At 37.6% G+C, this 27,907-nt stretch overlaps 1 protein-coding gene across 2 annotated transcripts in view; it reads left to right on the forward strand.

The window, feature by feature from the left end:
• ASCC3 (activating signal cointegrator 1 complex subunit 3) overlaps positions 1 to 27,907 on the forward strand; it is a 274,898-nt gene that overhangs the window by 26,589 nt on the left and 220,402 nt on the right. For both annotated transcript variants that reach the window (XM_068401794.1, XM_068401804.1), the window contains exons 5-8: positions 12,151 to 12,271; positions 15,033 to 15,240; positions 15,995 to 16,136; positions 16,714 to 16,839. In XM_068401794.1, the coding sequence (XP_068257895.1) occupies positions 12,151 to 12,271; positions 15,033 to 15,240; positions 15,995 to 16,136; positions 16,714 to 16,839 (597 nt within the window). The remainder of the gene's footprint in view (positions 1 to 12,150; positions 12,272 to 15,032; positions 15,241 to 15,994; positions 16,137 to 16,713; positions 16,840 to 27,907) is intronic.

Genomic DNA, 27,907 nt, shown 5'->3' on the forward strand with positions numbered 1-27,907 from the left:
GCTGTTTTCCCTGCACAGTTTTCATCAAACCATTATTAGGTGAAGAAAGAGAACTTTGATGTCAAAATGTGATTTGGGAGAAGTAGTGTTGGTATATAGTCTTTAGAAAATGTAGTGGGAAACACTATTTGAAATATAACAAATAGCATAATCTACTGAGGCGTAAGTAAACAGTACAGCTTGCTGGTGAATGAGAAAACTAAATTGGCCAGAAACTGAAGTCAGTGGTGAAATGGCTGATGTGATTGTCCAAAGTGAAAGAAATATGAACATTGAATTATTTTGAAATGATAGTTAAACGTGTAAGTGCAAAGACAAAACCTCTAGGATAAAATACTAGCATCATTAAAATCAGTTGGAGATTTGTCCTTGATTTCCAAAGGGTTTTGTTTTTACTACTTGTCTTAGTCTGTGCTTATGTTTTTAACTTATTTTACAGAGGTGTTTCTGAACTCTGTATATGTATAGCTGATATTTTACATGCACAGCCAGAAAAATCACACCATTATAAAACAGGATTGCACTAACATGTATTTGTATGTGGCCTGGGAAATTTTTGCCATTTAAAAGAGCTTTGATGTTATGTTGCCCTTGCATTTTTATGAGACTTTCCTACAGAGGAGCTGGATGTCTGGTTATACGCTCACTGGTGAACTACTCTTTACTGATTTTAACTAGTTTAATCCAATGAGTTTTACACTGTTAATAAAGTAGTCTTTAACAACTGATATAAGCAGATGTAGTAATAACTGCGTAAAATACTTAGCAAAAAACAGGATGCTTGTGTAAGCAGAGAGTAGTCATACTGTAACTTTTTTGTTCAAAATGGAAAACAGAGTACATTATGGGGTTTTTGTCATAAAAACTTTGGCTAACAGCTTGTTTTAGAGCATGAACTATTTTTTTATGAGCTATTGTATTTATTACTTAGTTATTTATAGTAAGAGACAAAAGACTTGTGAAACAGCTTTCAAAAATGCATTAATACAGGGAAAATCTTGGATATTTGATGCCAAAACTGAGTGTCTCAGGACTATATTTCTGCCATGCTGCAGAGGTTCTCCAGACCTCTAAACTTAACATGTTCATGCCGTGCTGGAGCTAGGCATGGACTCTGCAGGAAAGCGACAAAAGCATTCTATGCTTCAGCATCTTGTATTACTATATATTATATATAGTATAAATAGAATATATTATATAGATAGTTATGTATTACTATCTTTTATTACTGGGTAATCTTTATTGAAGCCCTGTTTGTGAAGATTAGGTTTGTGGAGGCTACATATAAGAATAGCAAAAAATCACGGTACTTTCTTTTGTTATGTAGAAGTCATTATTAAACCTTTCCTTATTAATGTTAATTTAATTAAAGAACTAAACAAAACTGTGGAAGTTAGATGAGTGAAGGGATTTGCAAGTGGAATTTTGGAATAAGATTCTGCTGACTCTCCTTACTCAAAGTAATCGAACTAAACATTAAATGTCCTGACATGCTAGTCAAATTCTTTTAAAAAATGCAGATGCCGAAAACATAAAAATATGCGTCCAGGTATGTAGCTATTTAAATAAAAAAAACCAACAAAAAAAGCCACAACCATAAAATGTTGTTTTGACTGAACATATTTCAAAAACGTCAAATCTGTATGTTTATATACCATTGTAAAGACCTTAAAGACCTTCATTGTAAGCACTACAAGATATTTTCAGTGGTACAACTACATTTCATAGTTGATCTTAAGTGGAGAATGTGTTAATATAGCCTGCTTATTGATAAGGAAAGCAGTTTCAGAAGATTACTTCATCATTACTATATATAGGAGGTGCTAAAAAATAGTTGGAAAAGGGTTCGCAGGAGGTCCATCGTATAGAAGATAGCATGTGAAATAATGCATGGAAAACTGAGAAAATTAAATAGGAAAAAATGATTTCCAGTCTGGTTTGATGCGAAGTAGTAGCAGTAGTACAAACATATTTAATGTGGGAGTACTGCATTAATGGACTATGGCTTGCAGGAAAAGGCACTCGGAGAGAGGGAGGGGATGGCAATAGACTGGCAGACTGGCAAATGTTGTGTAAATATTGGCTGTTCTTCTCACCAAGAGTTTCGGTTAACTTTCAGATTCTAGGCAAGTTTGTTTCCAGTGCTAGCATAGTTTTTGCAGTAACCAAACAATTTTCACTGTTAAAAGAAGTGTGCCTGAGCATCAACTCTCAGAACTGCTAGACACAGCAGTTGTCTGCTTCTTGTGAGGTGTTCTTCAGGATGCTGTAAGTTACCTAATTGCTCTATTTGGACATGGAAATTCAGTTGCCTGTAAGGGCTTTAAGCAGACACTGAGAATCGGGAGTAGATTATTATTATTATTATTTCAAGGCATATTCAATATTCATTTTTGTATAGGGCATAGCTAGACTACCGGTGCTCTTTAGTGATGGGAATTGTCATAAGTTGTGTCTGTATATCCTTCTACCTGTTACATACTTTCTACTGTTGGTACTGTTTTTTCTTTATTACTGAACAACCATTCATTTGGTATCTTTTCTTGCAATATTGAACAAAGTCTGAAGTGATAGTTAAAATGTTATTTAAAAACTGTATAAGACAACATCAAAAGTTATAAATGGCTTATTTTTGGTGACAGAAGGAAATGGAAGTACTTACCTGACCTCCAGAAATGTTCATCTTTTGCTCCTGGAGAACTCTTCAGCCAGCCCTACTAGTGATTGTTACTAATCTAGTAGTGATCATAAAGTTAACTATAAGTTTAGGAAACCTATCTAGGAATCTTGTCTAATTTTTTACAAATTGTTATAGATCTCAGGCTTCAGTATCATAGTTTAGAGGTTTTGTATAATACATGGAAGAGCAATACCTAGTAGTTTTTCCAAGTATCTGGGACATAATAAAGAACAGGAAGTGCTCATAGCCAGAGTAATTTTTTTTAATACTTCACATTCCTCCTACTTTCTGTTCTGTCATTATTTGCTAATGTCCTCCCTGGAGTCATTCCAAAATTTCATCTCCAAATCTCTCTGAATTCAGTACGGCTCCTCTTTTGTCTTAGCACAATTTAGAAGACTTTTGCCAGGGAACTTTCCTGAGGACAGACTGAATTTCTGTTGCCATTATATTACTTTAATGTAACTGTTTACTAAAAGTTAATTTGTTAGGTTTGTTGCTTAATAGCCATCACACATAAGTTTACTATAGGAAGTTGTTTGCATAGTAGAAAATAAACAAAATTCAAGCTGTCCTTAGAAATGTTTTCTTGGTTAAAATCAATGAAGAAGTGATGTAGCTCTTGTGAGGCTCCTTTGACAGAACAATTCAAAAAGCTACTGTTTAACATCCATTTTGACTTAAAACCAGCTAATTTTTATGTTCATTGCTATGTATATGCAACACCACATGAAAATTTTGGATATGATACTATGTTGATGTAATTTAATCTGCATTTTTCCTTATATATTGTGAAATTACATTAGCTTTTAGTTTTGTGTGTGTGTACCCTTGCATCACAGATATTTTCATGCCAAAGCAACTTGTCTCATAAAACATGTTTGGTTTTAAGCATCAAAGTGGCTCTTCGTTTTGTGCAGTAAAAGGACCTTCTAACCCTAACAAATTAACATGCCACAAAGCTTATTCCCCATTGCCTAGTTCATAAAAGCAGTACCCATTATGGAAAAGTTCAGGCATCTGTGAATCACCCCTGTGGTGTTTTATTTTATCTTATCATCAAAGCTTCTTACTTGGCATGAGACTGGCTTTTCAAGCTCATATTCTTCTCTTTGTAATTTTATTAAAATTACTAAGAATTTCATATTCAGACAATACAAAGCTTGGGCCTCACTATTCTTGACCATGGAGCTTATCTGCTTCCCTTTCATATAGAGGAAATAATCCAGTTATTTTTGATACAGGTTTCTCCTTTTCTGTTTGTGGCCTTCTTTTTTTTTAATCAGAATCAGAAGTATACAGCACTGTTGATGTCCAAGGACTGTTGAAACCCCAAGGATAATAGGAAACTTTGTCTTTTTGTGAAAACAGAGCCATGCTGTCTCCCTTTGTAAGAAACCAAATTGAATGGCGTTTGAGTGCTTTTTGAGGATAGAACTTAAGAACTGATGAAAGAGCCACAGTGAAAGCCAGAAGATGCTAGGCTTCATCCTGGTGCTAAGAGCTGGTCCCTCTCCTTCCTGTCAGTAACTGTTCCTCTTTCCTGTCAATTCCTTTACTTCAGTTTTGTACTGAGAGAAAGCTTGTTGTATCTTTGAGGTGGTATGAGGCTTGATCTATTAATGGTAACTTTTGAAATCAGCTTAAATATATCATTAAACTTAATGAGATCTTTTTCTAGAGTGAGCCAGTCTTCAGCTGATAGAACTTTTCCCTTTTTATTTTCTTTGATGCTGGGAAGTTCTTTTCACATTCACATAGAGACATAAGGAACTACAAGGTCTGCAAGAAATGCAGTCAGATGGCACCTGGAAGATTGTCTCACTTATTAAACACAAAATCACTTTCTTCCAAATGCTTTTATGGAAGGCAGGAAGTGGGGAAACACCTCAAAAAAAACCCAAACCCACAGCTGCTTGAGCTGCAGAAGTCACAGGGCTGGGATTACTGTGGTGCTTCGTGTTGCGTGGTTTCCAGTACCCTATGTCTGCTGCAGCTTTGCTGGCCGAGTTTGTGCTGGTGCTTTACTTGTGGGCTCACTGGCGCCTGCTAACGCCACTGTGCTCATGCTGCAGCCATGCAGAGCGTAAGAGCAGGAGGCACAAAGAGCAGTCGTTTGGATCGGTCTCCTCTAGTGACCCCTTCAGATCTCTGAAAATTTCTGTCTCTCTGTCAAATTTGGAAGTTACTGAAGAGGCTTAAAACTTGTTTGTTAGTTCACACGCTGGTAAATGCACAGTGATTTGGTAGGCCTTGTTTCTTTGGAAAGCTAGGCTAAAAATTCATTTTTCCTTAGGTGAAACCCTTTTTCTTCTTTTCTACACACACCTAAAATAATACGGAAGGCTGTGTTTCAGGGAAGAACCTGTGTTGTTTCCTTCTCCCCCACTTGTGTGTATGGCAACCCAGGGTGTTGGGGCATGCAGCCTGCGGCTGGTCAGTGTGAGCAAAGGCATGAGGCCTTTCGGCCTGTTTCCCTGGGGAAGCCTGCTGGGCCTGGCAGCCTTTCGTGGAGATCTTAATCACTCTCCTAGTTGGGATAAAACGAGCTATCCATATTAGAGTCTCTTGCTACTCTTTATCATCCACCTCCATTAAGCAACATGAACTAACTCCTTGGCTTTCTGGCATTTTCTTGTATGTTGTCACTACGCTTTAGGACAGCAGAAGTGCTGGACTAGAGGTGAACAGCTCCGTGCTCGACCAAGTCCCTCTTCTGAAATGGTCAGGTTTGGGAATTGCTGTCCTTTAAGAATATCTGCAAGTTTTTCTCTTTTGCAGAAAAGAATTCTGTGGCAACCACCGCCATGTTATAAATATCTGAAATAATCAGCCCTAAAAAAAAATGGTTCGGATGTTTGATTCTGATACAGAAACTTCCTCTATAAATGTATGTTTCCGGCTGGATAAAGTGAGAATTTCTTACCCCTGCATCTACTTTTCTGTTTCCTCTCACTACAAAATGAAATAGGCATCTACTGTCTCCTATTCAAGTTATGCTTTTGATTTTTTTTTCTTCGGGAGAATTTGGATTTGTGTTACTGCAATAATACTCATTCAGTAATTCCAAATTTGCCTGCTCCCTGTGCTTAGAAAAGTGGCAAGTGCAGCAAATCGCTAATCTTAGGAGGGTTTTTTTTTTCAGAATTCATAAATAGCGGATCCCAGAATACTTCTGAAGATAAATACTAGTTTAAGCAATCATGTAACAGCAAGTTTTTCTACACTTAAATTGGTCTTCAGGGCTTCCTTTTCAAAAAGCATGTCAGTAGTCTGCTGTTCGTAACTGGGTTTGACATTATTTCTAATTACCGAAGTCTTTAGGCTAAATAAGCTGGTGGAAGTCGCCTTGTAGCTATATGTTTGAAATTTTCAAAATTAATGCATCTGTGTAAGTTTCTAATTAGTCAGTGTTAAAACATTGATGGTGGTGGCAATCTCTCCAGTCTATTTGTTTTCACTTAAAAATGTTAAGAACATTTACTAAGATGCTTTGTTGTTTTGTGCTTGTCTCTTTGTCAAGTACAGTAGGCAGGTTTATTATGTATTTGCACAAGAAGCTGGAGAGAGCTTTCCAGCAAATATGTTAGAATTATGCTGTGACAGATTCTGCTATTTTTTTAATATAAGAAGAATAATAGAGATATATCTGTAATCAAAACTAATAGGAAATTAAATACGGAAGACAACTGTTTTAGGCCTATTAAGCAATATTTGCATATGCTTTCAATCTAATAGTCAGTTTTTTAGTCTTGTTATAAGAAAAATAATAATCTTAGGGGGTTTTTTTCTTGTAATTGATCAATTTCTGTGTTTTAACTTTAGATTTCACTTTGGTTTAAAAGAAGTCTTGACTGGTACCTGTAGACTGAGTTTTCTAAGAAATTAGTTTTCATGTTTTAATACTCATTTTGGAATTTTTCTTGCTGTGATTCATTTCTTTCTACTAGTGTGTAGTTGGAGTAAAATTGCATAGTGATCTGTGGATAGACAAATGCAGAAAGAGAGGGTATGCCAATATTCTGAGGAGAGATGGTATTAAAAAGAATAATTGGCTCTGTCTTTATTTGTGCATTGAACTTTTACACCTGGACTAAAAATGTGGCCGGGGCTGAAGACCAGATTTCCAGCATTACTTGTGGCACTGCAAATGTAGTTATGAGAAAAGCAACCAAAACTGAATGTTGAGTAAGAATTTGTCAAGAATGCATTATCTTCATGCAAATATCTTTCTGAAAGACAATGTTATAGGAAAACTTTTCCATCAGCTTCCTCACTCAGCCTTCTAAGTAAAATCGAAAGTTTTTGTTGGGGGAATTCCTAGAATTTTGCTGCTTTTCTCTAATCTACCTGTTTCTAACTTTGTGTTTCGTTCATTTTTTTTTTCCAATTGATGACCAAAAGTAAAATCCAGAGATTCAAAGCTACCTGATTTCATGGACAGACCCTTAAGACCTCTCTGATGACAAGTAGTAACTTCTCATTCATTCTCATGAAGCTGGCACTTTTTCTGCTGGAGGCTGCCTGAGAGCTAGGTGCTCCTGTCCCATGAAAATGCCTGCCTGTGGGCACGTCGTTCTGTTGTATCTGATTCCAGTGGCTGCTGAGGTTGCAATATGAGAATCCTTCAGCCCCTGTACTGAGGAATAGCAATCAGACATGCCTTTTGCATACATGTAGTTTATCAGCAACTTACCTTCAAAGTGCTTGAATTGCCTGGCCACTGTGAGGCAGGTACAGTTAAGCTGAGCTTGCTAGGACTCTGTGCAAGTCTCCTAGGTGGAAATGGTTCCTAGGATTGGAAGACCATTTCTGTGTAAGTAAGTGGACTTAATGTGCTGGACTGCATATTCAAAAATGCCAGACTTGAAAAAAGAAAAGCAGATCTGAGAGCTGAATTACTTTTTTCGCACCTAATATCTGTTTTTAATAAAATGGTAAGAAATTATGCTTTGTCTGGCTTATCTTGTTTTAATCAACTTGTAAGAAACATGAAAATACAGAATTTATCTGATTCTTGGTTTTACACCAAGTATTCTTCTATAATCTGTAGATGTAAGAGGTGGTATTAGTCCATTGCTTTTCAGTAGCATAATAGTAAGTAGCAGCCAGTGTATATATTACACCCATGAAGTTTGTATTGAATTTTCTTATGCGAAAAAAACCCTCTATCATCAATGTCTCTGTTTTTGTTACTGAGACTTTTAAGCAATAGCTAATATGAATTTTTCTGTCTGGTACTCTTTGGGCAGTATATCCAGACAGCTTTTGCAGTAAGCCTGTAGTCCAAGAGAAATGTCATATTTTCCCCATAATTTTTGAAATGAAGCAATCATTTCAGTTACTTCAGAGCTACCAGAATGGAAGAAACTTGAGATCATGCTATGGAGATGATTCTTCCATGGCTGTTTGAAAACTGTGCCTTGTAAAGCAAAATCATCTGCAAACAAGCCACTAAGAGCAGGCATAGCAATTAGTTATGCAGGTGGTGGTCTGTAACCTAGACCAACTGTTAGGCTATAAAGGTAGAGAGATAGAGCAAATAAGCACTGGCTGGCTGACTTTGGTTTACTGTTTGATTTATTGCTGCAGAACAGTACTCAGTACTAAGACTCAAGCAAGGTACAAGAACTGTTCCTAGTCTATTTTTGTTCACATTGGAAAACCAAAATATTTTCTGAGATTTATAGGATCTCTTCCCACCTCATAGAAGATGCAGAAATCAAGAAAATGCCCTTGTGATGGCAGATAGTTTATGTTGTCAAAGTACCTCATATTTGAGGTCACGGTAAGGACCTCCAAGGCTTCTTGTAAGTTGTGCCTTATAGAATTGAGAAGTGAACATTAGCTATTTAACATTCAGAGTGAAATCTTGTTTCAGTCCTGAACTGTGAGTTCAACAATAACGATGTACTTTTAATGGCTGAGCCTTACTTGAAAAAATTCCTATGTCATGCATCTCATTGGGGTTCAGCTTCTTGCTTGTTACCTGCTCTGGCAGATGGACTCTTGTCTATCTGCAAGACTGCTGTCTGTGTCTCCTTTTTCCGTATAACTCGTATATATTCAGTAGAAATCATTAGCATGGGGACCTTGCCTCACTTTTCTAATACAATATGACACATCTTGTCCTTCGGTTCCTAGATTGATTACTCATTACGCTTCCTTCCAGATATTAAGGCTATGCACATAAAATGAAATGTAAAAATCATTCAAACAAATATGAGTGACTATATATCACACTCATCTGTGTCTTTATGGTTACTGAGTAGTAGCTGAAGTCATCTGGGACCTTTGTTATTGAAGGCAGTCAGGGTTGCCTTTTGGGCACAATCTGTTACTGACTTCAAGGAACGTAATAGTTTGGCTGGTATTCAAGAAGCTGCTGACTGACATACAACCTCTCCAACTGTTGCCCGCTGTCTAGTTTATCTCATTATAACTTAATAAAAAGGCAGCTATGAACATTTACCAGATTCCTTTGCCTGCTCTCAGGGTCTTGAACATTGACTTTTCAGGCCAGAATATATAATAATATATCAAATCTGAAATGCTAGCACCTACACTGAATACAGAATTAGGCCCCTATGCCACTTTCTGTGTCAGAACCCTCACAGTTTTTGCAAACAAGATTGCACAGATGTCTTTTTCCTACCATGCTGTCCTGAAAGGGTCATGATCTGGGTAGCTATTGATCTTAGAACCCTTTTTTGTTGTTGTTGCATTCAGTGTTACATGCTGTTTAATGTTTTTCCATCAGCCATGTGAAGTCATTAACAGCATTCAAGTTACAGGCTCAAGTGCCAGTAACACGTCTGCCATTCAAACCTGCACCATCTTCATTTCAAGCATAAATTTCCCTGTTGACCCTTTTTGGAATGAACATTTGCGATGAGTGGCAGAAGCTCAATATGTTAGAAATAAATATGATGCTAGGAAAGTGTTGAAAATATTTCCAAAAACTTTCTGTTACTCTTGTAGTTTCTTCATTAAAAACTACCATTAGGCTGTCATCAACATGGTCCCCAGCCTTACTGTCCTTCGAAGATTCGTTGCTTCTAATTGGCATTTGAATGCTAGAAATTTCATCCCGCAGACTATTGGATTGGATGTGACCCTGCTAACTCCTGGGTTTGATTAGCGGAAGGCATTTCATTTGGAATGAAACTTAATAATTAGCCTCTTAAGCTATGTAAATTGCTAGGAGTGCATCACATTTTTTGATTTGCCTTTTCTTCTCTAAAAGAGAAAGTAAAATGTTTAGAAGCAAAATATTGTATCCGAAATTCTTTTTTTCAACAGCATAAAGCCTCTGAAGTAGTTCTCTTTCTCTGTAGTGAATATTAGAAATTTCTGTGTTGCTTAAACTGGATATTTGTCCAAAGGAGCAATGCGGCTCATTGGGGGTTAGTGCTTCAACACATGGAGAGGCTTGAGAGTAGATAGGATTGACAACTTGCCTCATAACTTTCTTAAGCTTTGCACTTTATATATATTGTTACTTTGTTTTTCTTTCACTACTGTTTGTGGAGTTTCATTCTTTACGAACATATTCGGTGGAATAGTAGAGCAATCACCTGAAACACCATCAAGAGAAGCCTGTTCTGTGCATTAGAAAATGACACAGCCTCCTGTGACAGTAATATGTTTATTTTTTGTAAATCAACATGCAAAGCAACTTTAGTAAGCAGTTACTTCAGCATTATGCCTCCAGCTGAACATCCAGGCATGAGACTAAACTGCGGCGGTCAGGACTACATCAGCACTTAGTAGGTACTGGAGGGTGTTGTGGATTTTGCTCTTTTACCACTAGTTCAGCCACTCCAGCCTATGTTGATAACTTCAATTTATACCATCAAGAATTAAAACTACTATAGGAAAGATGTGTCCTGGCAAAAGACAGCCGCTTTATCTCCTGGTCACGTGTTCTCTGTGCCTTGAGGCTTCATTTCTCCTAGTAGACATAAGGCAGTTCAACACAGCTCCTAATTTTCTCTTTCCTGCTCTTTGATTTGTACAGTCAACCTGTTGCTATAAAGTGTAAGTGCTTTCCAGTGTAAGATTGATAGCAGTAGTGAGGTGGTTACTTTGTACAAACTTTGGCCTAGGATTATTTGGGTAGTGTAACTATTAATATTAAAAATGTAATTCTTACAATGGAAAATTTTTTTAAGAAGGCAAATTCTGTGCTATTTCTGAAGATGTCAGACTCATCATTGGCCTGAAAAAAAGGGGTCATTGATCTGATGCCCTTGGCACTGTTCAAAATTTTACAAATGTAAGAAGAGGCAGCATAAAGTTATTTTGAAGTGTTCCCAGAGGGCAGTAGTCACAGACAGACACAGAAAAACTCACTGTTAAGGAATTGGCAAATTAAATACAGGACAGTAAGAGACCTCTCTCTCCTTTTTATAGTTAGAACAGAGATACTTGGATCCTACAGTGCCGAAGTCTTACTCTTTCATAGAACATCACATCAAAGTACATAATAACTTTTATTCTTACATGATAACTGAAGTTGTATGAATAATATTAGCAGCAGACTTAAAGAGCACTAAGGAAAACCTGCCCTATTTACCTTTTTGGAAATTGAAAAAAAATTGTTTTGAGCAGTATTAAAAATCAATAATGGGTTCTGTATAACTTATCAGTCTGCTGTAATGCTTTGATTTTTGACAAAATAATTATAGATAAGATGGACAGGGAAGAGCTTTTAATGTTTCGGGTGGGTTTTTTCCATTTTCCAAAAACAGTATTATGTGGAAAAGGGAACTTTAAATAGAGAATGGTGTTTATCTAACCTGCTACAAGAGAATCATTCGAGTAAGAGAATCATTGGGCCAAAATAGTGCTTATTGGTACAGAATTCTGTTCTGGTGTACATTACCTACATCATGTGTTTGAATTGCACGTGCTCACACGCACAGCATTATATGTGCAAGTAGTATAGACTTAAGTTGATATTAGTGTCGTCTTAATTGTTTCTTCAGATTTCTGCTGTACTTTTTTTTTTTTCTTTTGTAGGATGTGACTGAAAATTCAGTAGCCTATATCTCTTGTTCGCTTGAATGGGAATAATTTTTTATTTATCTGATTTTTATGAGAAAGCATTGGTTCTCTTGATTTATCTACTTAGATTGTGGAGGAATAAATTTGCAGCATAGTTTACGTAAATAAACAAGAAGACAGATGAAGTTTAGTCTTGAGAAGAGCTAAATTTTATACAAGAATCTCTGAGAAAAATCTTTTACTGAATAGACAAAATTCACAGATTTTAAATATTTCCAGCTGAAAACTTTCTGTAACTTTCCCTTTTTGTAATCAAGAATCTGGCTGAATACTAGCAATGATGATACCTTTTGGGTTGAATTACTTGGAGTTAAAGTTCATTAATTTGTTTAAATATTGCAGCCCTATTCATAAATTCACATTAATTTGGACAATGACTTATGTCTTTGTTGTCATTGTAGTTATTTGAACTGCTAGGCCCTGAAGGTTTTGAACTCATAGAGAAACTCCTACAGAACAGATCTCTGATTCTGGAAAGATCTTTAACTTGTCCAAATGATAACAGGTTCCAGACTCTGCAAGGTAAGTGACTACAAAATTTTTATTCCAAACCAGATAAAAAGTAGTTTTCTAACTGTTCAGTTATATTTCAAACAGCAGTGCTGTCTATGTGTATTTCGAAAGCAAGCAAAAAAAAAAGGGGGGGGATATTTATATGAGCTTAAACAAAGGAATCATGGTCTGGTTATACAGAGAAAACATATATATTGCATATATTTATTTAATTTTCAGCTACCTATGGGCATGTGTAATTTTTAAATGTACTAACTGTTGCACTGTATCTATTTTAATGGATTACTCTGGAAATAAGTTGATCTTTGGTTATTCCTCATCTGCTTTCCTGCTTACTCTCTAGTTCTGTACTATCAACAAATGTAGACCTTGGGCAGAAAAAGCACAGTAACAACCACTTCTGAAAAAAATGAAATGAAGCTTAAGCATGGATAAGTGAGAGGCAAAAAAGGGGTTCGGGTTTTATACTGTGATTTTTGTTTTTGTAAGATAAATTACTTGCACAGAGTAATTCTTTTAAAATCTGTTTTACAAACTGCTGTTTAAAAACAAGTCCTCTCACTTTTTCCTCTGACAAAAAGAAATCTGATTGTGAATAGGTTGTGGTTTGGGATAAGTCTTTCATCGACATAGCACCATGTAGCCCATTGCATGTTCACAACATACGGAGCTAGAAAGACGTGAATAAAACTAGTAATGATAGACTTATGTATCCTCACAATAATTTTAAAATGCAAATAAATCCTTTTTAATATGTTTATCTTAAATGAAATGTTATGTAGGCAAGTGTTTAGAAGTTCACCTCTTGTGCTGACGGTTAGTCTAAACTCATCAGAACAACCATTAGTTTTATCTGTTTGTGATTTCGAAGCAGCAGGTCTTGCTATCAATCAGTATAACAAGGTTTTGTGTCTTGGTGTTTTTCCCTTCTGAAATAATCAAATAATAAAAAATTCATAATATATTTAGTAGAAACTGAACTATTATAGTTTTTCTCCTATGTGCAGGTTTTAGTTACAGAAATATTTTCTTCTCACTTAGCAGAAGTGGTATTTTGGAAGCTTTTATGAATTCATTCTTCATTATGCCATCAGTAAAATCTATCACAGTAATTTTTGCTAGAATGTGGAGGAAGAATATTTTCGATGTTGTGCTTTTGAGACAATAGGAAAGCATTACTGATTGTATGGGTTTTTTTCGCTGATGAGAGAACCCTTCTTTCACTGTGTATAAGAAGTCAAAGATATTTGAGTATCTTCCCTGAGATTGAAGATGCTCTCCCTCAAGTTCCCTTTACTAATTTTAATAGGCTTTTTTTCTTTTAAGTTGATCAAAATGGTGTTTCTAATGGGGATTGAAATTTTATCTTCCTAGAATTGCATTTGGGGAAGAAAATAATTTGTGTCTACAGAAATTTAGTCAACTTTGAATAGTTTGTGTCTTGAGATAATAAGCACAAGTCAAGGAACTGTACGTGTACTGCTTTTTTGTATCATGCTGTATTATTTGACTGTTTCTTATGTAATTTACTTCCACGGCAGTAAAGGTGATTGTTGTGCTTATCAGACAAATCAAGTAACAGTTCTTTGCCCTGTTGTGTTCAGTCTGAATTAAATTTAGTTAGGAAATTGCATCTGTTGTTGTCCCCTTTTAATACAAGAGAGAGTGAGTTAAATCTAGAGACATGATGGTATTAATGTGGACATTTTGACAGTTTATTAGAATTTTTTCAATGCTATTTAGCAAGATACAGTCACCTTATGCAGTATGCATGCTATCAGAGGTAGGAGTTTCACTATTAGTGTAGGTGAAAACTAAACAGCACAAATTGTTCAAAGCATCAGTCAAGTCGGTTTATTCGATGAAAAAAACTTTTCTAGTTTTCGACTTCAGAGTTTGACTGCAAAAGTGCATATGAAACATAGCTGAATTAAGTATATAATATATTCAGTGAAACCTACATAAGCTAATAATCTGTTTGCAGGATTTTGAAAACAGAAGTTTAAAAACATTAGTATAGTTAAAAACAATACAAATCTCTCCACCCCATTGCATATAAAAGACTTGGTTTTGTCTTTGTTTTTGGCGAGTAATGGCCTTGGAAGGCTGAATGTGACTGGGCTTTTTCGGGTTCCCTGCTCCCCTAGTTTCATTGTTTACTGTAATTGTTCAGTGGTTATGATTCTTCTTGATTCAATCCTGCTGCTTTCCATGTGGAGGGAAGGAGTCCTTGTGGTTGTATAGAGTAGGATTTCTTTTCTCACTTGTTCAGGGAAATTACATTGTGAGTATGCTTTCAATACAATCATGTTGTCTGGGAAATACACACTAATTGCTTTGTGAAGAGGCTGTTTAAAAAAGCAGCCTGTTTAATCTGTTTTCACACCATTCTGCTCATCAGTGTATACATGTAAGAGAAGAGATAAGTGGCATTTCCACTGTTGATACAGTTATAAATACAGAAAAGAAAAAAAAGCCCTTCTTTTTGCTGCTAGCCCATCCTCTTGCTTTGGGATGAAGAATTTTTGTTTGCTTAACATGGTAACTTTAAACGTCCTACCTTTGGGACATGAGCCAGTACTTCTTTTAGATTTCTTGAGATCAACTGCTGCATCGTCATCTAAAGAAAGTTAAACTGTCTTTAAACACACACATGCCACCACCCCAAAAAAGAAAACAAACCTCAGAAACAAACCTTTAGAAGAAAAGTGGGGAAAACAAAGATGGAATTCAGTACTTATGGAGATGTATACCTGTTATCATATTGCAGAACAGTGCAAGAAGTTTATAGGAGAAAATGCTAAGCCCAATTATGGTTGTCAAGTTACAGTTCAGTCTGAACAGGAAAAGCTGTTAATGAAACAATATCGTCGAGAAGAAAAGCGAAATGCCAGAAAAGAGAAACAAGCTGGGGAAGATGGAGAGGTTTCTGGAGAAGGACTAATGTGCTTTGATCCCAAAGAGCTGCGGATGCAAAGGTAATAAATGCCAAAAGTTGAGAAACGCTTCTGTTGTAATTACTACTTTAACATATCATAATAGTTTATTTTCTTTTAGTTTGGTGATTAGGTGATTCTGACTTCAAGTCACGTTTTATTGCACATGTAGAATTTTTTTTTTTTTATATGAAAACCTAATTTTCAGGGAAATAAAGCAGTGATCTGCTTAATGAGAATCTTCCTGATCTCATCTCTGTGGGCTGGAGATGCAGATTAGAGGGGTAGGCTATCTTTCTTAGTTCCTGTATGCACACTATTTGCTTAAGATTTATGAAGTCTGTACTAAATCTATCAGAACTCTTTCTTTTTTTCCTCTCAAGATTAATGGATACTGTTTTCCAAGTTGTCAGCTAAAGGTAGTGGGAGGAGTAGGGGAGGGAGAGGATGAGGAGCAAATAAGCTGTTGTATTTCGTTTAGAAAAATATAGTAGGACTGGTATTTAACTGTGACTACCTGTTGCTATATTGCTTTAAAAGAGGCAATATTGCATTTAGGAAAGCCTTGCACTTACTGGATTGCACTTTTGATTTTTATCTGAACAGTGTGTTATAAGGACTTTATTTAACTGATGCCAGAGAATAACACTGTAAAATTCCTTTGTTAACTATTTCGTGCAATGTTTTTTTCCTTAAATTTCCACAATTCTTGCTCTGACTTTATTATACTGCATTCAGTTTTTGTGATGGCTGCCTAAAATGGGCAGAATTATTGCAGTTATTTTTCTGCTCACAGAGAACTAGCACTTTTGAATGCTCGAAGTATGCCAGTCCTAAGTAGACGGAGAGAGATGGACTTTGAAAAAATACATTATCCACATGTTTATGATTCCCGAGCTGAAGCTATGAAAACATCAGCATTCATTGGGGGTGCAAAGGTATGTGTTTGGTGCGTGACCCTTCTTGAACGGTACATCTTTCCAGTGAATAATGTGCAGCAAGATTCCCTTTGTTTCCTTAGAGATTCTCCTCCTTATCAGAGTCCAATGCATGAAGAAGTGTTTCATTGCAGAGGGTTTTACACACTTTCCTCTATTCTGTTTTTATTTTGACTCTAGAAGAAATAATCTCATTCTCAGCTAATGTATTTGTTTTTATTTCTAGGGTCACTTAAATAATTAAAATACTATTTTTCTCTTTCTATCTTTTGGAAAACATTGAATTGACTTTAACAAAATGAATGCTTTATGAAATTCTAGACTTAATGGATTTTGAAATTTAGTAAAATGGAGTTATCATCTTTTTTGTCTTTTTGGGACCGTTTTCTGAGTAGTAAAACTGATTATTTTCCACTTTGGGGGTTCAGTGCTATCTGTAAAATGAATCACTGAGAATTGCTTTTATTTTGGATTCATTTTTTGAAGGAAAGTGAGAAACCATTGTTTAAAGTGGGTTATATGTAATGACACTTTCTGTTTTCATACTTTCAATAATTTTCCTGTAATACTGTTTTAGGTGTTCTTACCAGAGGCAGTGCAGAGAGAAAACAATAAAATGTATGAAGAGGTGAAGATCCCCCACAGTGAACCAATGCCTATTGGTATTGAAGAGAAAATCGTTTATATTAAAGACTTAGATGAGGTGAGTAAACCATTTCAAAGATATTAAATTAGTTTTCACTTTGTATTACAAAAATTTAACTGAGAAAGATGATTACCAATTAATACTGTGATTTGTGATGTGTAAATGCAGCCAGTTAGTTTCTTCACTACTAATTTCAAGAATACGTGTTGGGGGATGCAGTTCAGTGATATCATAGAATCATAGAATTATGGAGTGGTTTGGGTTGGAAGGGACCTTAAAGATCATCTAGTTCCAGCCCGCCTGCCACAGGCAGGGACACCAGGTTGCTCAAAGCCCCATCCAATCTGGACTTAAATACTGCCAGGGAGGGGGCATCCACAACTTCTCTGGGCACCCTGTGCCAGTGTCTCACCACCCTCACAGTAAAGACTTTCTTCCTAATATCTAATCTAAATCTACCCTCTTTCAGTTTAAAACCGTTCCCCCTTGTCCTATCACTACATGCCCTTGTAAAAAGTCCCTTTCCAGCTTCCCTGTAGGCCCCCTTCAGGTACTGGAAGGCTGCTATAAGGTCTCCCCAGAACCCCAACTCTCTCAGCCTTTCTTCATAGGAGAGAAGCTCCAGTCCTCTCATCATCTTTGTGGCCCTCCTCTGGACTCGTTCCAACAGCTTCATGTCCTTCTTGTGTCAGGGGCCGCAGAACTGGACACAGTACTCCAGGTGGGGTCTCACAAGAGCAGAGTAGAGGAGGAGAATTATGTCCCTCGACATTCTGGCCATGCTGCTTTTGATGCAGCCCAGGACACAGTTGGCCTTCTGGGCTGCAAGCGCACATTGCCGACTCATGTTGAGCTTCTCATCAACCATCACCCCCAAGTCCTTCTCTTCAGGGCTGCTCTCAATCCATTCTTCACTCAGCCTGTATTTGTGCTTGGGATTGCCCCGACCCACACGCAGGACCTTGCACTTGGCCTTGTTGAACTTCATGCGGTTTGCACAGGCCCAACACTCAAGCCTGTCAAGGTCCCTCTGAATGGCATCCCTTCCCTCCAGCGTGTCAACTGCACCACACGGCTTGGTGTTGTTGGCAGACTTGCTGAGGGCACACTCAATCCCACTGTCCATGTCGCTGACAAAGATGTTAAACAGCACCAGTCCCAATACTGACCCCTGAGGAGCCCCACTCGTCACTGGTCTCCACTTGGACATCGAGCTGTTGACCGTAACTCTTTGAGTGCGACCATCCAGCCAATTCTTTATCCACCAAGTGATCCATCCGTCAAGTCCATGTCTCTCCAATTTAGAGAGAAGGATGTTGTGCGGGGCAGTGTCAAATGCTTTGCACAAGTCCAGGTAGATGACATCAGTTGCTCTTCCCCTATCCACCAGCGCTGTAACCCCGTCGTAGAAGGCCACCAAATTTGTCAGGCACGATTTGCCCTTAGTGAAGCCATGTTGGCTGTCACCAATTGCCTCCTTGATTTCCTGTGCCGCAGTATAGTTTCCAGGAGGATCTGCTCCCTGATCTTGCTAGGCACAGAGGTGAGACTGACTGGCCTGTAGTTCCCTGGGTCTTACTTTTTTCCCTTCTTGAAAATGGGGGTTATGTTTCCCCTTTTCCAGTCAGTGGGAACTTCACCAGACTGCCACGACTTCTCAAATATTATGGATAGTGGCTTAGCAACTTCATCCGACAGTTCCCTCAGGACCCGTGGATGCACCTCATCAGGTCCCATGGACTTGTGCACCTTCAGGTTCCTTAGATGGTCTTGAACCTGATCTTCTCCTACAGTGGGCGGTTCTTCATCCTCCCAGTCTCTGCCTCTAGCATATAAGTGTGTGTGTATATATATATATATACACACACATATCTCCCATGAAAGAGATATAATCCCTTTCATGACGACTCAGATTGAAGAAATTCCTGCTCTAAGCTACTTGTTCAGGAGTTGCAATTCTCAATTCCTTTGGTGTTACCTGTTCAGCTATTTATGGTTTTGAGCTGTGATCTGGATCACTAAAATGAAAAGAAAATATTATGGCAATTCTGTTCTCTTTCTGGAGACCACATGGAGAAGGGAGCCCAGGCTTCTGTATCTTGACTTGTGCAGATTGGCTTGTGACTGCACAGCGCTATTTTGCAGTCCATAAGACTAGTCTTATAGTACAGTGCAGTTGTGGGGGTATTGAATTATGGTGTTATAGACTGTATGGGGTCCAAACCTTCTGGGATAGTGCTTCTTGAAGCAGAAGGCAGCAAATCATTATTAGCAAAACTTTGATAATAGAAAATAGAGGGCACGGGGGGAAAATGCCAGTAAACCAAACATAAACTTTTAAACTTCTATTGATTTAAACTGGTGCAAAAGCTGAGATAAGGGAACTAAATTTGTTGTATTTACAGTCTAGAACTTGCAGTACTCCATGACATGTACCTGCTCACTCCTCATTGTATATGTCAAATCTGTTGATGAATAGAAGATTTACTATTGATTTCAACAGGGACATAAAGAGCAAGCTCTGTGTGCCTATGAAGAAGGCTTTATGTTTTTTAGTTCTTCAGCAGCGTACAACACGGAAAAATGTTTTGCAGTTTTTTCCCTGTGGGAAAACAGGAAATGAGAACATAAATCTAATATGGTTACCCAGAGTACTTTATTGGGATTCTGAGTAAAGATTGTCTTACATAAAGATTTAACTCTTTTTAAACAGAAGACAGTTTAATTTTAGAATCTGAGTCTTATTCTTTTCTGCTTGGGTGGTAGTAGCTAATGTCATGTTTATGCAGTGACTGACAGCTTTACTTGATAGAAAAGTTGAGCCACTGCAGCTGTAAAATGCGATATTTTATATGACCATTTTCAGCGTGACAGCTTTTTGCAGTGAAATGTCTTTCTCCTAAGCTAAATATTACCTACTAGTCTGTAAACATTTTGTGTGGAGTCCCAATATTTCAAGAGACAATAACTTGTTTCAGAAAAAATATAGTTCACATAGAAAAATTAATATCTAAAAGAAATGGTTTGCAGATTTTTACACATATAATGTTTAAAATAAATGTTACAAAATGCATCAGTTTTATGGATTTCATCTCCTTTGTAGGTTGTGTATCATCAAGAGGTACACTTTTCAGTTTTACAGTGAAATTCTGAAATAGAAACAATTTTCTTCAGGACTTTACTCTTCCGTATGTTTCCTATTACAGGACATCAAATAGGAGTTTCAACAGCAGATACAATTTTGAATGTTTGAATACTTATGTACTTAATTCCCACCCCCAACTTTTATAACAGTTTGCAACAAAAGATGACAAAGTTATGAATAGTTTGTCCACCTGCAGGACTTGTCAGATTTCCATGTCCGTGAGTGAAACGCATAGATTTGAATCTTGTTGAATAGCACCTTTTTCTCAGTGAGGTAAAGAGGCTGAAGTTGCCAATGTTTATTGTTTAAGATGCACCTGGTCAAGATGTAAGTATCTTGGTTAGGGTAAAATTTCTTTTGCTTTGTCTGTATGGCTGTTATAGATCTCTAAGCTCATAAAATCTTGGTTGGTGCTTAAATTTTTTGTAAAAAAACTCAAGTCAATTTAGACAGCCAGAAGCTTTTCTGACAATATGGTTTATTCTTTTGGTGAACTAGTGTAAGCAAAAGCAACAAAATAAGGTTTTTTAGCTTTATCCCTAGCATGTATAGATGCTTATAAGATAGCTCTTTTATATCTCTGTATAGATATGTTGCAAGATTATCTAAAATATAAACAGATGGGCAAGAAGGAGAGGTGACAGTAAATGTAACTGTAGATAGTTCATAGCGGTATTTAAAGGTATCATGAGGAAGTTGAGTTTTGCTACTGTTGACTATTATGAGATGTCATTAGTAGTAGGGTTTTGATGTAAAATGTTGAGTTGGTCTAAACATATAGATTAAGGTACTCAATATACATGCAACCCATGATAATAAAGGTCCCCAGCAAAAAAAAAAAGCTCAGAACAACCAAACAGTCTATTGTCACTGTTACAAGGGTATTTATCACACAACTCTCCAAGCACTTGGTGTTTTATGAAGAAATCCTGATGGTTTTAAAAATTATAAATATTATTCTTCCTTTGAGTTTATTCCTTTAGTTTTCATCTGTTCTCTATTTCACCAGTCCCATATCTGTTAACGCTTTGGTGAGTTTCTTGCCTTGCCAAGAACCAGCTCTGGCTGTGTTTCCCTGCCTCAGGTACTAACACTTGTTAGACCCAGTATTCAAAGAAACAAATACTTTAGGTTTTCTCAGGTGTTTCTCTTTGTAAAATTGTCTTTTTACATCCAGAAAATAAATCACTTTTCTACTTTCCAAGAACAGCTTTGCTGACTTACTTTCAGGCTTAAGCTTTTAAGTTCTCATTTGCCACAGAGGCACTGCGAGGAGAAGGAGGTGGGGCAGGTCGGAGCCCTTGGTGCTCAGTGCAGTTGAGTATGGGAGTCCTCCCTGAGCTCTTAAAGCTGTGGGGTGTCAGCTTGCTTCGGAGGGGCATAAACTGCTGATAACCTCTCTGGATCTACTTTGTCTACACAATAACGATAACAGATGGTGATCTCCTTCATTTACTATATAAATTCTTGGTAATAATAGCCTCTCTTCTGTAAGGTCCAGCTTTCTTTTGCTTGCTGTCACAAGCTGTGGCCAGAGGACAGAAGTAAAAATGGATTTGCACTATGGAAAACTTTGACCGTTCCATCAAAACACGTGCCCTCTTTGAAAACTTGAGGGACATCTGTGGGACATACAGGTCATTGCTTCAGGTACAGAGTACAGCAATTTTTGTACAATTGCAAAAATTCCTGGGCCTTCTGCTGGGCTCTTCTTCATGTGTGGAGAGGGTAGGTAGTCAGGAGAAGTACTGTATAGCTGACTTTCTAGTTGATTATGTTGTAGAGGGAAGTGTGCTTCTATTTAGGTTTGGTTTATGGAAAGTTTTTTGATAGCTGGTACAGATTTGTTTTTAAGGGAAAGAAATGTATATGCCATTGATAATATAAAGAATCCTACATCTTGATCTGAAGATTTCCAGTGGTACCTTCGCTCATTCAAGGTTAAAAACCTGAACTGCATCAATTTTCCCAAAGGACTGAAAAGAAATAAACCTTACTATGAAGTGTGACCAATAAGAAAGAGCATGAGAAGAATAGTAACAATACAAAATAAAATTAGTTCTCCACTAATGCTTTGTATTAGGTACATTGACAAGAGTGGGTCTGGGAACATACAAAGACCAAGAAGCTGTGCTATGTAGTTAAGAGAGTGCATTTCACAGACAAAGTATTTTTAGAAAATGCAGCTGGTAGTACCATAAGTATTTAAAGAAGCAGCAGAGTTGGCAGTCAGTGGTGGTGCAGAGACTAAGGACAAAAAGTATTCATTATTCAACTTAGTATTCACATTACCTAGCAGGTGAAAATTCTGTTATTCAGCTACTAGTTTGCATTTGTGTCATCTCTGTCTTTTAGCGGACAAAGGAGCTCTGTGAGAGTATCTGTAAGGTATAGGCATAACATAATGCTGGTAATGGAACTAAATTGTGAAAAAGTTAAGTTTACCTTTAATTTTCCTTTTAAAAGATGGAAGGTAAGAATTAGTCTAAAATGGGCTAGCTTGTATTCTTTTGAAAAAATGTTTCGCTTTCAACTGAATATTAATGCGAGAATTTTTGAAGTGTCATAGAAGCTTCTTTTCTTTTTAGTCTGTATTTTTTCATTTGCACAAAAGTAGTTTTAAGGGCTTAATATGTATTTCTCATCAGTTACGTGACTTTGATCACATTGTCAGCAGTTTGGATGGAATATATGACAGTGTAACATGCCTATTGCAGAATACACTATTAAATTTAATCTTCAAAGCTCTTAAGGTCAGAACTGAGTTTGTGATAAGGAGTTCATTTATATTTTGAACTGTTAGCCAAAAGTTAAACCTCTGGATCATGTAAGGTGAAATAATCTTTCATTTTAAATGTTTTTAAGTATTAGTTCAGATTACTTACATTTTTCTCATTTCCTTAAGTAAATGTAAACATAGATTGAGAAGAGGTGAGACAAATGTATTCCTCTAAATATTAATTCTAACAAACCACATTTTAACCACATTTTAAACATGTATAGACTCATTTTTTTATTTGTTTCTTTTGTACAAATATAAGGCAAAATGACAAAACTTCTACGAACCAACAGCAAAGGGAAGAGCAATGCCTTAAACTAGCACCGGCATGAACAGGAGGTTCTTATTTATAGGACTGGCAGCGTAATCAGCATGCACCTTCCACTGCACTCCAGAATGAAGAAATAACACATTTTAGCTAGATTTGGCACTATATTATCTGAAATCTTATGGCTAGTATTTTCACAGTAAGCATTTAGTTTAGTTAGAGCCTCCTTGCAAAGGATCAGAACTTTTCTAAAGAGTTTAACTTCATGGTTGGTTAAATTATTCCACAGGTATATTTTTCTAAAGTGTCATGGAATCAGTGCCTGGAAGAATTCAGACACTAAGATGAAACCCATGATACAAACTGACAAAAATCCAAATTTTTGTAGCTACCATTCCTACCTAATCCCATTATGCGCTGCAAATATGAGATCAGGAGTGGCCAACCTTTCACAATTTAGCAGCCATAAAAGCATAACATAGCATCTGTCATAAACTGCTGGCATTAGCACTCTCCTACTATCTGTGTTCCTTTTTCTGCTTTGTCACCCGTACCTGTCTACACTGTGATCTGAACTGCTTCACCTCCTGCCACAGTCTAACTCCACCTTTGTCACCTCATATTCTTTATTTCCTACTCCTGCTGAGTTGGGAGCAGGAGCTAGTGGTTTGCACAGAAGGTGCTGTGCTGCTGCTCGGGAGTGTCTTGGGCATTCTAGGAAAGCTAAGGCCTCCTTGGAATTAAACCTTGCAAGAGAGGTCAAGGACAACAGAAAGGGCTTCTTCAAATACATTGCAGGTAAAGCCAACACTAGAGGCAATGTAGGCCCACTGATGAATGAGGTGGGGGCCCTGGAGACAGAGGATAAAAAGAAGGCGGAGTTACTGAATGCCTTCTTTGCCTCTGTCTATACTGCTGGAGGCTGTCCTGAGAAGCCCCGGACCCCTGAGGCCCCAGAAGAAGTCAGGATAGAGCAGGAATCTGTCTTGGTTGATGAGGGCTGTGTCAGGGACCAATTAAGCAACCTGGACGTCCATAAATCCGTGGGTCCTGATGGGATGCATCCGCGGGTGCTGAGGGAGCTGGCGGAAGTCATTGCTAGGCCACTCTCCATCATCTTTGCTAAGTCGTGGGCAATGGGAGAGATGCCTGAGGACTGGAGGAAAGCGAATGTCACTCCAGTCTTCAAAAAGGGCAAGAAGGAGGACCTGGGTAACTATAGACCGGTCAGCCTCACCTCCATCCCCGGAAAGGTGATGGAACAACTTGTTCTTGGTGCTGTCTCTAGGCACATCAAGGATAGGGGGATCATTAGGGGCACTCAGCATGGCTTCAGCAAGGGGAAGTCATGCTTAACCAACTTGATAGCCTTTTATGAGGACATAACCCAGTGGATAGATGATGGTAAAGCTGTGGATGTGGTCTATCTTGATTTCAGTAAAGCATTTGACACAGTCTCCCACAGCATCCTCGCAGCTAAACTGAGAAAGTGTGGTCTGGATGATCGGGTAGTGAGGTGGATTGTGAACTGGCTGAAGGAAAGAAGCCAGAGAGTGGTGGTCAATGGGACAGAGTCCAGTTGGAGGCCTGTGTCTAGCGGAGTCCCTCAAGGGTCGGTACTGGGACCAGTACTATTCAATTTATTCATTAATGACTTGGATGAGGGAATAGAGTGCACCGTCAGCAAGTTCGCTGATGACACCAAACTGGGAGGAGTGGCTGACGCGCCGGAAGGCTGCGCAGCCATTCAGAGGGACCTAGACAGGCTGGAGAGTTGGGTGCGGAGAAATTTAATGAAATATAACAAGGGCAAGTGTAGAGTCCTGCACCTGGGCAAGAACAACCCCATGTACCAGTACAAGTTGGGGACAGAGCTGTTGGAGAGCAGCGTAGGGGAAAGGGACCTGGGGGTCCTAGTGGACAGCAGGATGACCATGAGCCAGCAGTGTGCCCTTGTGGCCAAGAAGGCCAATGGCATCCTGGGGTGTATTAGAAGGGGTGTGGTTAGTATGTCAAGAGAGGTTCTCCTCCCCTCTGCTCTGCTCTGGTGAGGCCGCATCTGGAATATTGTGTCCAGTTCTGGGCCCCTCAGTTCAAGAAGGACAGGGAACTGCTAGAGAGAGTCCAGCGCAGAGCCACGAAGATGATTAAGGGAGTGGAACATCTCCCTTATGAGGAGAGGCTGAGGGAGCTGGGTCTCTTTAGCTTAGAGAAGAGGAGACTGAGGGGTGACCTCATTAATGTTTATAAATATGTAAAGGGCAAGTGTCATGAGGATGGAGCCAGGCTCTTCTCAGTGACATCCCTTGACAGGACAAGGGGCAATGGGTGCAAGCTGGAACACAGGAGGTTCCACATAAATATGAGGAAAAACTTCTTCACGGTGAGGGTAACTGAACACTGGAACAGGCTGCCCAGAGAGGTTGTGGAGTCTCCTTCTCTGGAGACGTTCAAAACCCGCCTGGACGCGTTCCTGTGTGATATGGTCTAGGTAATCCTGCTCCGGCAGGGGGATTGGACTAGATGATCTTTCGAGGTCCCTTCCAATCCCTAACATTCTGGGATTCTGTGATTCTGTGGCAGAAGGGTGCACTGCATCACTGTGGCAGAAGGAGTTGCAAAGGGGAAGGATTCTTGGCTTATTGCAAGGCAGCAAATCCAACCCCATACTTGATTTGTAGATAATTATTCTTTTTGGCATTTATTATTATTTTGAAAGCTGTTATTTTCACCATAGTACAAGCATATGTGGCTTATAAGTAGTTAGTTGGTCACACCAGTTTAGTCTGAAGTATTGTGGTACTGTTAGCTGTGGAAGTGGCATGCTAGCTGGGTTGTTTCAATTACGAGAATTTAAGAGTAAGCGCAAGCTTAGATTTATTAGCTTTGGTTGCTTGACATGTAGCTTGACCATTACTGAAATATATCTTTTGTACTTACTATAAAGGTGGTTTTGTGCCAGCCTTTTTGATAAATAAATGTATCTTTAAAGTCATAAAGTCAGGTCAGGAAAAGTTCCTCTTCACTGTGAAAACAGGTTTTATCTAAAAAATTGCTGTTGGTGAAAAATTACTTCAGCTTTTTACCTAAAGTGGGTGTTCAGGGTAGGATTTATTTCTTTGTTTCATGTTGCTTCCATTTCCTTTTACTAGCACTACTTAATGGTCTAAATAAGAAATGGGGGTTTTTTTCTGCCTTATGTGAAGGAATTATTACAAAATCAATATTGCTTTTTTTCCTGTAATGTTTTCTTGTTTTTAAAATTGTACAGATTAAGTCTACTGAATAGAAGTATGGATATTTTTGCATAAATTACATTTTTCACATCTAGAATATTGGACCATTTATTCCTAAGTTGATCTTAGTGTATATTTCAGTTGCATATTTTCCAAACAGCAATTGATAGTTGGACTGAATTGAATAGTTTTTAAAAATATTTTTAATTATATTGAAATCTTGTCATTTATCCAATGAACTATACTAGAAAATTGCTCAGAGGAAAGTTTACAAGTTCCATAATCATTAGTCCCACCTTAAGACAAGGAAAAAAACCATGTCGGTCATGATACAATGGTTTTAATAGCTGGTAATGTGTATTAGGAATTGCAGTCTGTCTTCATATTTCATGAGTGGGGGTCTAAAGAAGGTAGAATATGTGCAATAACAGGTCAACAAAATATTGTACTTATGATTCTACACTGATGTAAATCTTAAAGCCTATGAGTTCTGGCTTAATTTTCTTCAATATGTGAGTTAAATGAGTATTTTATCATTACTTTAGAATTCTAGATGCAAAATCTACAATTTCTGCATCAAATTGCTTGAATATCTAACTTAGCCTGAGCTGAGGCGCTTGTGCATTGTTTTGTTTAAATTGTCTGAGTAGACACTGTTGCTTTGGCCGAAAGCACGTAACAATATGTGCTTCATGCCAAAGCAGCAGTTTATTGTCTGTCTTGTGTAAAATTATCATCTTTTCTGTTAAGTAAAACCTATTTCTTATTAGAAATAGTTTATTAACTCTTCATCAAAAAGATCTGTTGCTATGACATGCAACTTTGAAGTGGTATGGTCTTAAAATTTACCTGTAATCTGAAGTTGCAGAAATGCAAACGTGTGCTCTGTTGCTGGCTACTAATTCACTGTTGGAAGACACTTGCTGTACTTGAATATAACTCATTGAATGTAGTATTTTTAAAACATGCCTCAATTGACTATGGCTTTCTAATTTTTAGATATCACTGTATTACTTCCTGAATGCTAAATAGTTCTTTTCCTTTCAGCAACAGAAAACATCTTCCCGTTGTGATAAATCTCTGAAAAGTATTTTGAAAATTATTCTTATTTTATTGATACAGCCTTTAATGCTACAAATGATACCATAGCATTTTTCCAGATTCATAAAACCTTTCCATTAGTTTAAATACTAATATTCTTTTGCCAGTAAGATGCTCTTTTTTTTGTTCAACAGAATCACTGAATTTATTGCATTCCAGATTATTAACCTGATTTATTTTGGGTAACAACTTTAAAACAAAACATATCTAAATAATTTAGAGAGAGAAAGATACTTGATATGGTAATATCAAATAGTCATGATATGGTAATTGAAATACAGGTACACTGCAGTGATAGCAGGGCTTATGAATGTTGTAGTACAACTTTTAATTAATGCCAGAATGAAATGTGGGAGTCTGAATTCCTTGATTTAACACGGCAAGTGGATGTCCCAGCTCGGTGAGGCGGTGTTCTTAGGAGCAAATCTTGGGAGGATCAGGGATTACGACTACCCTTCAATAGCTGTGAGTTTGAGAAGCTGAAAACTAACACCAAAAGGGAAGATTAGGAGTGAAGTAGGTAGATAATAAAAGAATGAGTATGTAATCAAGAAATACTTTACAGATGGATAATTTTGTCCAGTAATCTGAGATTA

The sequence above is a fragment of the Nyctibius grandis genome, chromosome 1, assembly GCF_013368605.1.
Source record: "Nyctibius grandis isolate bNycGra1 chromosome 1, bNycGra1.pri, whole genome shotgun sequence".
Taxonomy (NCBI): domain Eukaryota; kingdom Metazoa; phylum Chordata; class Aves; order Nyctibiiformes; family Nyctibiidae; genus Nyctibius; species Nyctibius grandis.